Genomic DNA, 13,416 nt, shown 5'->3' with positions numbered 1-13,416 from the left:
CTAAGATGGCCCGGCCGGAGCGCTGACTTCCCGGCAAGGGTCCTTGGGTGACGTGCCTCCCGAAGGTCTGTTGGCAACCAACCCGCACTCAGCTCCTTCATGAAGGGACTTTCCTTTTTCAGAGCAGCTCACTGGTCTGTGCAGTGCTAGAAGCACGTTTTGGCTTAAGCGGAATCTTTGGTTCCATTTTGTTGCAAAAAAAAAAAAAAAAAAAGAGAGAAAGTTAGGTCTTCAGCCCGAGATTATACAAGCTGAAGAGACTTTACCTCGTTTTCCAGAGATTGTCTCCTACTTCTGTTTTTAACATGCTACGTTCTCAGAAGCGTCATCAAACACACATACTAGGCACACTCAACCGAGACCCTCCGGCCTAACAAGGGCTAGCTACTAATAAGCTCATTCCAAGGGTCGTTAGCCAACTGGGACCATCTTTGAATCCAAGCAGTTTTACCAGCTTTTATTATAAACACCAGCACATTTCAAGTTTCCTCTTTTTGATCACAAATATAGGACTTTTTTCTTCTCCTCTTAAGTATACAGCATGAGACACAGCGCCGGGCCTTTCCCGCTGTCTTACAGAAATCTCCTTACGCCGAGTGCGGGGTTAGCATCCACAGACCACACCCTCGGCCGCAGCCCTTGGTGGATTACACAGGACATGGACTCCAAAAAGATGAGACCTGTACACAGAGTTTTGGATCCCACGACGACCTGAAAAAGATGCCCCCCCCACCGGCCCCCTTAAGTGGTGGCCCTGCACTACGTGTCCATGGCCCTGGAGCTGCTCCTCCAGGGCCCCAGACGGCTCACCTCTTCCGTCTGCTCAGGGTTTTCCCATCAGTGGAGACCGTGAGTCGGCAGAGGGTCCCAGACTCAAGAAGCAAGTAAGCAAGCAAGCATGGCCAGATGGCCACTGGAGGGCCGTGGCCCTGCTTTCCCTTCTGGGGCTGTGGTGGGCGTGGCAGGTGGCTGGCAGTGCTAGAGGACGGTCTAATTATCTGGCTTAATCTAGTTTGAACTCAAGATTTGAAGCTCTGTGCAAAAATTAATTTTTTTCAAAGCTTCCTCAAGTTTAGATTCCCAAATCAGTATTTTGAAGTGATCTCTGTGAATACATGGCCAAAGGGGAAGCTATTTGGGCCATGAATTCTAAATTTGCCACCACCACCCCCTGCCTCCCCACCCGGGTTGGAGGACCAGGGACACAAGAGGCAGGACTCGAGTCCCTTGTGCTTGGTCGGGGAGGGATGCTGCAGTCTAGAGGGCAGACTTCCACGTTCCCCGGAGGTGCTCCTCTGCTCAGACCTGACGTTTCCAGCACCCAGGGACTCAAGTGTCACCCTCTTGGTAAGGGTACCCTGAACTGGACCCAGGAGCAGGGGGAAGCAAGGGGGTGGTGGTGGCGTGTGGGACCATGTGGCCAAGCGCCCATCCCTCGAAGCCGGGGGGGGGGGGGCTCTTTCACCACAGCACTGCCCTCACAGGCCCTGTTTCTAGAGGGTAGAGAGCAAAGGCCAGACCTCTTCGCTGCCCTGCCCAGCCTAAGCATCGGAGGCCACAACAGGACACGCTGCACGCAACATCCACCCCTATGGAGCATAGGACGTGGGGAAGCAGGAACCACCTCTGGTCCCTGGAGCCAATTCTGCACCAATTCTGGGATTTGCATAAAGGAAAGGGGAGGGTAGGTACCACTGCAAACAGCTGCAGGAACCATCCCTACACTGGCATCTTGAGGCTTAGGGGAGGACAGGAGGCAAAGTGCTGCTTCGGACTCGTCTGCGGCCTGAACTCTGTGGGTGAAGCTCCCCGCGGAGCAGTGGGTATATGAGGCCCCCACTGAGCTGGACACCTCGGTTCCTGGAAGGAGAACCACCCAGGCCTTGGCTGGGCCTGGCTGCCACCCACATGGCCACCAGGACCAGGACCAGTCCCTACCTCTCCCCTGTGAGCAATCCATCAGAATCATGTCTTACAAAGAACAGACTCCAAAAATATATATAAATAAATAAAAACCTTAAACATTCTTACAGGGATCTTAAAGAACAGAATACATGTTAAAAACTTCAGTAATTTATATCAATTTTAAGCGGTACTTTATATACAATGGGGGAAAAACACATGCATAGTCCAAATACAATGTTGAAAACAGCATTTTCATAACAAAAAAACCCCGAACACTAAGTGTTAATACCATGTACATGAATTCAAGAAGGACCACCCTTTTTGTCTGTTGCACACAGTTTATTTAACAATATGATATAAGAAATGAGTTGGTACTTTACCATTCTATACAGTGATTGAATCTTCTTGAATTTTCTTATTTATAGTAATTATAGCGCTTGCATGATTTACACTAGAATTGCTTTTCCTCATTTCAAGTTTCACATAGAAGAAAGAAAAGAATGCTTCTTCTCTATTAACATTAGCATGGTCTAAGAGAGTGATCATCCCTATTTTTTGTCTAAAACCAGTTTTATCAGAGAAACAAAGCAACAATTTCTACATCTGCAAGACAAGAGTTTGGCTTAGGCCAGTATGTATAGATAGATGTGTGTGTGGGTGTGTACGTGTGTGCACGCAGGAGCCAATTCCTATCGTCCAGGGGTAATACTTGGAGAACGCCCACAGAGTTCACTATAGAAAAAATCTTCCCGCAACGTCAGAAAGTTATCGGGATACATTATAAGCTTGCATTATTTCAAGAATCAGTTTCTGAATATTATTTTTCTTCTCACTTTTAAACATAAATGTTTAAAGTCTTGAAAATACAAATAAAAAATATGAATATAATGAACTTGTTTTTCCCGTTAAAAAAAGGCATGAGTCACCAGAAATGACAAAAAGAATCCAAACAAAACCCCCCTCCCCCCAAAACAAAAAAACAAAAACAAAAAACAAAAACAAAAAGAGAGAAAGAGAGAGAGAGAGACCAGATATTTAAATCAACTGGTTTTTAACAAAAAAATATATTCTTTGTATTGTTTCTTTAAACAGCAATCTACCCTTCCACGGCTTGGAAGTAGCGGTTCCATCTAGGCATAAAAAGAACCTAGACGCCTGGATTTCAGTACAAAAGGTCCAAGAACATGAAAGGGGGGAGAAAAGCGATGCTCTCACAATGCTACAAACCCTCCACAAACTTTTCTAGGGTGTCTCCTGTGGTGTCGCCGACCAGGGACAGCTCACTGGACAGTGCACTCCTGTTGGGGGTGTTCAGCTGTGGGAGCATTGCACTCTGTTCGGGGTTCCCCAAGTGTCCCTGATCTATGGAGCTGGCCATGGTGACTGCGAGTCCTGGGTGGGGGGAACCAGTCTGGGGCGAGACGTGGTGTGGTGAAGGCTGGGGCTGTATCCGTGGCGACGGGCTGGAATGTGGAGGCTGGGACTGGGGCCGCGGAGACTGGACAGGGGCCGGAGACCGCACCTGGCTACTGAGGGACGTGGCCATCTGCTGGCCGGGGAGGTGCGAGGCCTGCGGCTGTCCTGAGAGCATGTGCTGCTGGGGGCTCATGGGGTTCGGCTGGCCCGGGGACCCGATCTGCTGCTTCATCTGCTGCTGCTGCAGAATCCGCTGCTGCAGGGCCTGCTGGATGTTGGGGGTGCTGTCTGCGCCCAGCCCCGGCTGCCCTATCTGGCTGAGCTGGCCCATCTGAGCTGCCATCTGGCCCATGGAGCTGCCCTGGATGGGGAGGTGCTGCTGCATCCGCTGCTGCTGCATGGCCGGGGGGTAGCCTCCGGGTCCCTGGGGCTGCTGGAACTGGCCATGCCCGGCCATGCCCCCGGCCATGCCCGTGCTGCCCTGCTGCTGCTGCTGCTGCTGCTGCTGCTGCTGTTGCTGCTGCTGCTGCTGGAGCAGCTGCCTCCGGAGCATCTCCCGGTACTGCGGGTTCATGCTTGCCATGCTGGGGTTGTGGCCCGGGTTCATGATGTTCAGGGCCTGGCCCTGGGGGTTCAGGCCTCCCATCGCCGGTTGCTGCGGAGGCACGCCGGGCCGGGGCCCGCCGGCTTGCATGGCGTTCAGGTTCTGCAGGCCGGGCTGCTGGTGCAGGCCGGGCTGGGCCTGGAGGCCGGGCTGTGGCTGCAGTCCGGGCTGGGGCTGCAGGCCGGGCTGACTGGCCACGTACTTGGCTGTGCGCTGCTTGATGAAGGCCGCCATCAGCTGAGGGTTGGACTTGAGGATGTTGAGCACCTGCTGCTGCTGCTGCGGGGAGCTGGGCGACTTCAGGGTCCGCAGCAGGTCCTGCAGGGCGCCGGGCGAAATGCTCCGGGGAGGCTGCACGCCGGACATCCGCGGCCCGGCCACGGCCGGTTGGGCCTGCATGGACAGCACAGGCCGAGGCAGGCCCGGCATCGGCTGCTGCTGGGGAAGAGGCGCCTGCTGCCACTGTCCGGGGGGCAGGTTGGGCATGACCGGCCCGCTGACCTGGCTGGGACGGGGCACGTTCAGGCCCACGGGGGCCATCTGGCTAACCGGGGTCACCATGCCCGCGCGCCCGGGGGGCAGGCCGTTGTTCACGTTCACCCGGTACAGATGCTGCTGCTGCTGGGCCTCGCGCTCGATCTGCCGGGCCGCTTCCACCGCGGCCGGTGGGGGCTGTGCAGGGGGCGGAGGGGCCGGCACCTGGTTGGTAGGCTTCCCGGTGGACACCGTGGTGGGGGGCTGAGTCCGGGCCACACTGGGGAAGCCGGCTGGTGACATGCTCACGGGTGAGGGCTGGGGCTGGGCCGGGGGCTGCGGCGTCTGAGGCGTGCCGGGCTGCTGCGTGGGGGTCCCGGGCGGAGCTGAGGTAGGGGAAGGCAGACTCTGCTGAGGCACATTGCGGGTGTTCATGGTGGCCATCCGCCGGCGCATGAGCTGGGCTTGCTGCAGCCGGTGCTGGATCTGCTGCTGCCGGAGCTTGTGTTTGATGTTGAGGCAGAAGGGCACCGGGCACTTGTTCTCCTGGCAGTGCTTGGCGTGGTAGCAGCAGAGGGCGATGAGCTGCTTGCACACCGGGCAGCCCCCGTTGGTCTTGCGCTTGCAGCCCTTGGTGTGCTGCACCACCCGCTTCATCTTCTGGCAGGACGGCAGCGAGCAGTTGGCGTTGCGGCACTGGCAGGCGTGCACCAGGGACTGGATGCAGCGCTGGATGCTTAGGCGCCGCGACTCCTGGGGGCTCTTGGACTGCGGCTCGCCCTGGCTGCTGCCCTCGTCGTCCAGGCCCAGCCCCCACTTCACCATCTTGTGGGCGTGGCTCTTGGTGTTGTAGCAGTTGATGCAGAGGTCGTAGTCCTGCGGACAAGCACAGGGCGCAGGCTATGGTCAGCCCGGGGCCTTGGGACCAGACAGAGGCCACCGCATCCATCCCCGCAGCCCTACCCCTCCCCTCCCTGTGCTCTCACAGGCTCTCGAGTGCGTTGGCTGACCTCTGGTCCCTTTTCCTTCCTTCCTCTGCCCCTGGGGAAAGGCGCCCAGACCTACCGTGTTCTGCTCCTGAACCTGGCCTGGGGAGCCTGACGGTTCCTCCCGAGCTCACCCAGGTGCCACCCAGCTCCCCGGGGCCGCTGCCAGGGGCCCTGGTGCATCCCCCAAGCTCTACTGGGTGGCCCAGGGGGTCTGGTGGACTGAGACACCTTCCCCAGAAGACAGGCCTTTGGCTCAAACCCCAGTGACAAAACGCACACTTACGGGTTCTTTAAAGTTGCTTATACCTGCAGACAGAGACTACCAGGTACCAGGTCTGGAGAAGACGACCCTATGACCGGGACCCACCCCTTTTCCAAAAGGACATGAAGATCCCAACAGTGGGAAATGATATGGGACTAAAGAAGGCTGGAAGAAGTGGGAAATGAAGACAACGGCATTACAGAGGCTCCACCTGCTCCCTCTACCCAAGATCACAGAACCCCTACGGGCGTGTGGCTCTGGGAACCGTTTGGGAAGCTAACACTGGCAAGGTGAGGACAGGGTGCGGGGTGGAGGCTCCATGACAGCCTGCTTCACACCCCGTGAAGGACCCATCTGGGCAAGGGATGGCCCACACCCCTTCACACAGGGAGCCAGCATGTGCAACCACGGGGTCCACCGGGACAGGGCCTTCTCAGCTGCTTGGCTAGGTCACAACTGGAGGCATGAACAGGGGAAACCACTCAGAATCCCAATGGGGCTGAAGCACAGCCTGTTTCCTGCTCCTGCCCTGCACCAGAAGGCCCGTGGATGCTCCTGACACGCGGCTGGTGTTAGCAAACAACAGGGATCAAATCAAAGTGCTCTGTGATCAATTCCTCCTGAAAAAGTCAGCATAAACACTGCCCCCCCCCCCAGGAGGCCTGCCCACTCCACCTCCCTGGGAGACCAGCCCCTCCTGCCAGGGTCCAGGCGTAGCCCAGACACACACCGATGGCCCTTTGTTATGCTCAGCTGGGTTGGGAGCACACACGCTCCACGAAGGGAGAAACGCTCCACGAAGGGAGAAACGCTCCTTCCTTCCTTCCTTCCCTCAATGTAAGCTGTTGAGCCTGGAGCGAGCACAGAGCACGGACTTTCTTCTTCGTAACCTCGGAAACCCGACCTCATGACCAACAACTCTCAGAGAGGACCAGGAGACAGATGCGCCTTTTTCATCTGCTTATCTGGTCCCCGGGAAGATGCTGACCACTTCACGGTCCGAGCTGAGACGCTAATGCACCGATGGTGCAGAGAACTGAGGACCAACTGGGGTCCAAACTCGCGGCACACGCATTACCCGCCAGCCTACCTCGCAGACAGTGCAGTGCCAGCGCGTCTCCACGTGGTGCTTGCACTCGTTGCAAGTGTAGACGAAGCGGTCCTGGCCCTGGGTGTGCAGCTCCACCAGCATGCACAGTGTGGACCACTTGGACCGGCGCAAGGAGGAGAACTCCCAGTGCTTGTCTCGGGCGAGGGTGAGGAAGGCGTCACGCCCGTCCATGAGGTCACAGCTGAGCAGGGGGTCGGGGTCCACGATGGGGGGCAGTGTGTTGATGACGGGCCCAGCGTGCAGGTGGATCACAAAGAAGACCTGCAGGGGAGGACAGCGTTAGCCCACGGAGAGCCGCGGCTGCTCTGCCTCCCGGGGCCAGCCCTCTCCACAAGGACCAGGATGGAGCGCCAGCAGCACTCTCCCCTCCTCTGGGTGGGGACCGGCGTTGTGGATTCTCAGCAATCCCTTCTCCCTTATCCCACAGACCAGGAGAGGTCCCGGCCTGTGGCTCCGAGAGCCCCCGCCCCCCCGAGCATCTCTACCTCTTTGTGCTTCTCCATCGTGGCGTAGAGCTTCTGGGACAAGTCGTTGGACACGTTGGGCATGCTGGGCTTCTTCTTGTTGGCTCGACTGATGCTGCTTTTATTCTTGTTGGTTTTCTTGTTGTTCTTCTTCTTGGCGTTCTTGCTGTCGCCCTGGCTGCCCTGAAAAGATACACGGAGCTGTCGCAGAAGCCCAGCCTCCCCTCCTGAGGGCGCTCCAGGCTGCCGCGCCTGCAAACACACAGCTGCCTGCAGAGGGTGTCACAGAGGCAGGGGCGAGGAGGACGGGAGCCTGGCCAGGGGCGCGGTGGGGACACAGAGGCCACGGCGGCCACACGGCAGGTCATCTTTTGGGAAGAATACCCCCAGGAGGGACTCCCAACAACGGAGGGAGGCCACGTTGCCCCGGAGCCCGACCGCTGCATGCCACGTGCCACGTTCTCAGTCCTACATGGTTCCCAAAGTCCGCTGCGTATGAGGCAGGGAAAGGCGCCCTGGGAAGCTGCTGCGTGGGCGGGAGCGGGGGCTCCAGCACGGCCCATCCACGTCCCAGGCAAGGCTGCCTGAAGGGGGGACGTCCCTATGACCCTGCTCCCAGCTGTAGGCTCGCGTGGGCCTGAAACCCCCATCATGAGCGCTCCAGGGGCTGAGGTGTGAGGGGTCCTGCCCCGCAGTTAAGGCGTTTCTGCTCCGGAAAGGACCCCCTTCGTCGTTCAGGCTCCAGGTCAGGTCCGAAGAACCTTCTTCCCAACAAGAGCAGAGAGAGGGAGAGACAGACACTCTCGGTGCCGAAGGGCGCTAGTAGTACCCGTCTGGGGCCCAGAGCAGTAGAGGGCTGTGAGGGAGGGCGGGACTGCAGTGGGCAGGCTGCACAGCCGCTCCAGTTCTCAGGGAGCCCTGAAACCATTCTAAAGACGAAGCTTTTAGAAAATTATAAAAGAAATAGATACACTGCACAAAGTTCAGAAAATACAGCCAAGTAATAGTAACAAAAAAATGTTTTGGCCACCCAGAGCAACGGCATTCTGGTTTTTCCTCCTGGAGCTGCACGTACAGGTGGCTCCCGCAGGTGGTTTTCCTCAGAGCTGGGGTCGCACATGTGATGCTGCAGCCTCTCCCTTCCCCACGTCCCCCAGGAAGGACAGTGCCAACGGCAAAGCAGCAGCCCGCCCAAGTGCCATCCACAATGGAAGGCACTACCTGCCACGCGGTTCTGGGGTGTCTATGGGGTGGGACCTGCTTGCTGCCTCTGTGGAATGGGCACAGAAGACCACCGTCTCTCTGCACCATGGGCAATTCCCTGACACTGCAAAGGCTGGCAGGGTGCAGCTGCTCCACCATCTGCGTCCAGACCCTCTTCTCCTGGCCCCGGAGCCCAGATCCATGTTCTGACTCAAGCCATCACCCATCCGAGGTGCGGGCGGTGGCCGACATGGAGAGGAGGGACCTGGGCTCACAGCTCAGCTCTGTGCACTCCCCAGCCGGAACTCCCTGGTTTCTACCCAAACAGGATTTCCGGCTGCCTCCCAAAGACCCCGGTGGAGCAGTTTCTCAAGCTCCATTCCCGATATTCAGAAATATGGTTATCGGCGGTCAGATGACAGATCCTGCCTCCAGGGAGGCCCTGGCAGAAGGACCCCCGTGGCAGACCCCAGTTCGGAGGACCCATCCTGCACAGCCCCTCTTGGGAGTCACCAGGCATCTCTGTGCCAGTTCCTGCAGGGCCTCCTTCCCCAACATACTTCCCCAGCCTCCTCCTTTGGGTGGAGGCGGCAGCACGGACTCCGTCACTGAGGGCCCAGACCGAGCAGGCAGCCCGGATCCAGGATCTCCCTCACACACCACAACGATCTGCGTCAAGTTCTAGGGCTGCTACTTTCAAAACACCTCATACCCCCCCTCCCACTGCCTCTACAGCTAAGAACCGAACGGAGACCCCCCATCCTCTCTTCCGCGGACATCCCGAACACAAGCACACTTGCTCCCAGCAAGAGCCGTCACACATCTCCCCCTCCCCAGGCAGTGTCGGTCCCTTCTCAGCAGGTCAGCCTCCGCCGCCTCCCCAGACAGGCCCCGCCGGCAGCCCCCGCGCCTGGCCGATCTGGGTGCGCTGTTTCCTTAAGTTCCTACCACTACCTCAGGACGCGCTGTTTTCCCTACTAGAACCCGCGCCCTGGGAGGAAGGGACAGAGCCTCCCCCAGCTCGCCACCGCATGGCGGCACCCGGTAAGCGGGCCCGAGAGCGACAGCAGACGGAGGGCTGTCTGGTGCGGAGGGCTGGCTTGTGACAAAGTGGGAGAAAGAGGCCTGTCCCCTTCTCAGGGAAGGTCTGAGCACGGGGCAAGCACGGGGCTGTCGGTGCGCTCGGCTGCCCGGCAGGACGTCCTCCTCTCTCGTCCTGCTGCGCCTCCAGCCTGCCTGCCCTGCTCGGAGACGCCAGGGCCAGCACCTCCTGCCTGCCCGCTCCCGCGTGACGCGTCTCCCGCACCCGCATCTCTGCTCGCCCCATGAGCTCCGGCCCTGACCGGCGGTGGCTGGTGACAAGGGGAGGGCATGTGCGAAAACCGCAGCACCGACGAAGGCGGAGGCGTCTGTGCCCCTCAGCGCGGCCGGGCCCGCCGCGGCGCCTCACCTCCGTGGTCTCGCTGGCCGCAGTGCTCTCCTCCTTCTTCCTCTCCTCTTCCTCTTGCTCCAGCTCCTTAATGCTCTCCTCCAGCACGTTGGGCCAGAAGTCACCCTCAAAGTAGGGCAGCTCCTTGGCACTGGTGAGCCTGTCTTCAGTTGCTTGTTTGAAGATATCCTGGAGAGCGAAGGAAGCACAGCGGAGAAGAGGGACGTGAGTGGTGCTGGGGGGAGCGCACGGGGGCCGCGGCCACGCTATGGACGCCCGCTACGAATCTCCGCCAGCTACACGGAAGGTGCTTCTCTGGCTTCTCCCCGCGCCCGTCTTCCCGCGTTCTACTCCTCAGAGGGGACTAGAGCTCGCCCTCCTCGCACGAGCCGCCAGGTACCTTGTAGTCGTGAATGATCCGCTCCGCGAATGCCTTGTCCAGCATCTTCTTGTACCACTCCTGGAGGCGCTTTGGTTTGGGGATTTTCTGGTCAGGGGGGTGGCAATGGAAGATATAGTCGTCTCCTTCACTTGGGGGGCAGGCCCAGATGTGTCCTGTGACATACCTGCAGGACACAGCCACAATTCAGACCACAGAGCTGAGTGAAAGCCTCCCTGCCTGCCAAGGAGACTAACAGCCGAGGAAGAGGCACCACAGCAAGGACAGAAATAACTAGAAGAAAACAAAGAAACTACCACGATGCTTGCGATGAAATAGAACAGGTTCAGGGAACGTCCAAACCAGTGTGTGGGGGAGGGGCGTGGGCGGGGGAGGCTGCATCTCTGCGAGCAAGAGCACCCCTGGAAACCGGCCTCAGATGCTCCCTCTCACGGGGTGCGTGGTGGGCAGGGGTCAGGACTCCAAGGACTCCTGTCAGCATAGGACACAGCCTGGGAGATGTGGCTCTCAGGCACGTGGAATGGCTTATGCCCAGGGATGTGCCGCATTTCCTACTACTACTTCCTGTACAATGAAGGGGCAGCTGGACATTTCTAAGCGGTCAAAGTCAAAATAAATCTGTTACTCTGTTAGAGACCTGTCAGTCAAATACCTCTAACTTTTTCAAATTTGGGAAGGGATGTGACAGATATAGAATGCTGAAACAGAGAAAAAAATCAGATGCAAAAGACCTGTATCCTGTAGGATCCCATTCATATGAAACGTCCAGAAAAGGCAAATTTATATAAAAAGAAAAGTAGACCAAGGTCACTGGGGTAGGGGTGGAACAGGGATTAACAACAAAGGGGTGTTGGGGACCCCACCACTAAAGGGAGGACAATGCTTGGAAAAGGACTGATAGCCACGGCCACGCTGCTCATTGAAGTTACTAAAAATTAATGAAGTGTACACTTGACACAGGCAGGTTTTATGATATGTAAAATATTTCTCAATAAAGTTAAAAAAGGAAAAAAAAAACGAGACTAGAATAGGAGAAAGAGTGAGAAGAGCAACAGAGGGCAGGGCAAGCATGTGCACTGAGCTGGGGAGCCCAGACCTGCGGGGCCCAGGGGAGCGTCTGGGAGGGGGGCTCGGGAGAACTTGTAATCGATCCGAGGACATTAAAATAAAAACACATATGACTTTAAAAAATACCCTGGTTCTTTCACAAAACACACAGTGAAAATTAAAAATAGCATTTTTATTAGTTCTAAATAATCTGAATTAAACTCACCCCAGTTTCTTCACATATTCTAAATATCCAATAAGGATCTCATGGTAAACAGCTGTCCGGAGGCATCGGGGCCGGAAGAAATGAATACTGTCCAGATAAGATATGTACACACGCCTGGGGGAACAGGGGGGAAGAAAGTAATTGGTATCCTCCAAACTTCAAACCAAACACCAACATCTAAAAAAACCTCCAGAAATAAATTCTGTTTTCATAGCATTTATACTGGCCACACAGACAAGACAAGAAAACTCCCATCACCAACTGCCACTGCCTGTGAATAAACGATCCCATCACCGCACCAAAAGCAGTGGATCGCCCACCATGGCGAGGCATGGAAAGGCCAGGGCAAACGAACAAAAGCCTCTTCCAATTCCCTCTCCCCTGGATTCTTGACTGAACATGAAATAAGTCTCGGCAGAGGTCCTTTGCTCTTACAACTCGTGGGACGCTGGAGTGATCCCCACCCCCCTCTCTGTAGGTTTACCTGGCCCAGGTAAGACAGGGACAATAGCAAGACCAGGACTAGAACCCAGGAGCACTCACTCTATGAAACATGGTTTAAACAGTCATCAAAACCCTTCATTTCTCACTGGCTCAGTGGAAAACTCAACTAACAAGTTTGGTTTGTCAGGCGTGGCTTATTTGATTTAAACCGATGTCTGGAGCACACAGGCTCTCCAAGACACTTAGGGTCTCGGTCTGCTGTGACACCGCGGGCCCACTGACCTGCACCCAAGAAGAGGAGGAAGACTACCTTGTGTTTGGTGGGGGGCAATCAGAGCCATACTCTTGCACGTGCATCCCAAAGAAGCACACGTCCACTCCATCAATTTCCTCAAAAGCAAAGAGTGCTTTGGTTCGATAGGGGAAAGATTCAGACATTTCCCCAGAATCCACAAACCTGAAATAAAAGTCAGAGCCTGAGGTCTGCACACGTCATTATTTTACCAGGTGCTTTTTAAACGAGACTTGCTGCTCTAAACCCACGCGGTGCAGATGAGCTGAAGGCCTGCTCACCTCTGCTGACTGCTGCCCAGGGCTCTGCCCGCCAGCCTGGCCTTGGGCAGCTCGGGGCTGTAACCCTATTCTTCGTGACACGATCTCGCTCAGCCAGGAATTTTACCTCCCCTTATGAATGTGGAATACTGAGAGAAGGACTGACTAGACCATACCTGCTGAAAAACCTTTAAATTATACAAACTCTAAGCTTATTTTTTTAGTACTCTCTACACCCAATGTAGGGCTCGAACTCCCAATCCCAAGATTAAGAGTCACATGCGCTACTTTTCAGGTACCCTGAATTAAACAAATTCTAAAGACTTGCCAGAAAGTGGGGCTTTGGCTAACCAGGGACGGGACCCCTCAAACTGTGTGTTACAAAACAGCACAACATGTGCACACAAACCGTGACTTCATCCCGGGCTTGACCTCCACAGTCTTGTCTGAGCTGGCCACCACACGGACAAAGACCTCCCCGGCTTCAGGATGATTCTGTCGCCGCAAAAACTTGTTGACTCGGTCTTCCAGGTGGTTGCCCAATCGTGTGGTCTGTAGTCCTGGAAAGTCCAGAATAAGCAGGTGAGGGGGCTTTGGGTGGGCTATGAAAAAGGTGGCTAAGGTCACAGGACCTACCCTTCCTATAGGGCAGTTTCATTTCCTTTTTTTTTAAAAGATTTTATTTATTTGAGAGCAAGACAGTGAGAGAGAGCATGAGCGAGGAGAAGGTCAGAGGGAGAAGCAGACTCCCCATGGAGCTGGGAGCCCGATGTGGGACTCGATCCCGGGACTCCAGGATCATGACCTGAGCCGAAGGCAGTCGTCCAACCAACTGAGCCACCCAGGCGTCCCTCATTTCCTTTTTTTTTTAAAGATTTTTTTTTTTTTTT

General features: G+C 56.2%; 1 protein-coding gene across 2 annotated transcripts in view; it reads right to left on the bottom strand.

The window, feature by feature from the left end:
* Positions 1-436: 436 nt before the first annotated feature.
* Positions 437-13,416, bottom strand: part of CREBBP (CREB binding protein) — a 124,121-nt gene continuing 111,141 nt past the window's right edge. For both annotated transcript variants that reach the window (XM_032849345.1, XM_032849346.1), the window contains 8 exons: positions 12,936-13,086; positions 12,285-12,431; positions 11,531-11,644; positions 10,258-10,423; positions 9,879-10,046; positions 7,247-7,408; positions 6,741-7,022; positions 437-5,275 (listed from right to left, as the gene is read on the bottom strand). In XM_032849345.1, the coding sequence (XP_032705236.1) occupies positions 3,125-5,275; positions 6,741-7,022; positions 7,247-7,408; positions 9,879-10,046; positions 10,258-10,423; positions 11,531-11,644; positions 12,285-12,431; positions 12,936-13,086 (3,341 nt within the window). In that variant the 3' untranslated portion in view covers positions 437-3,124. The remainder of the gene's footprint in view (positions 5,276-6,740; positions 7,023-7,246; positions 7,409-9,878; positions 10,047-10,257; positions 10,424-11,530; positions 11,645-12,284; positions 12,432-12,935; positions 13,087-13,416) is intronic.

Source organism: Lontra canadensis, unplaced genomic scaffold, assembly GCF_010015895.1.
Source record: "Lontra canadensis isolate GAN:19392208 unplaced genomic scaffold, GSC_riverotter_1.0 scaffold224, whole genome shotgun sequence".
Lineage (NCBI taxonomy): Eukaryota > Metazoa > Chordata > Mammalia > Carnivora > Mustelidae > Lontra > Lontra canadensis.
Note: the sequence above shows the minus strand (reverse complement) of the source record. Positions and strands in the feature narration are given on the sequence as shown.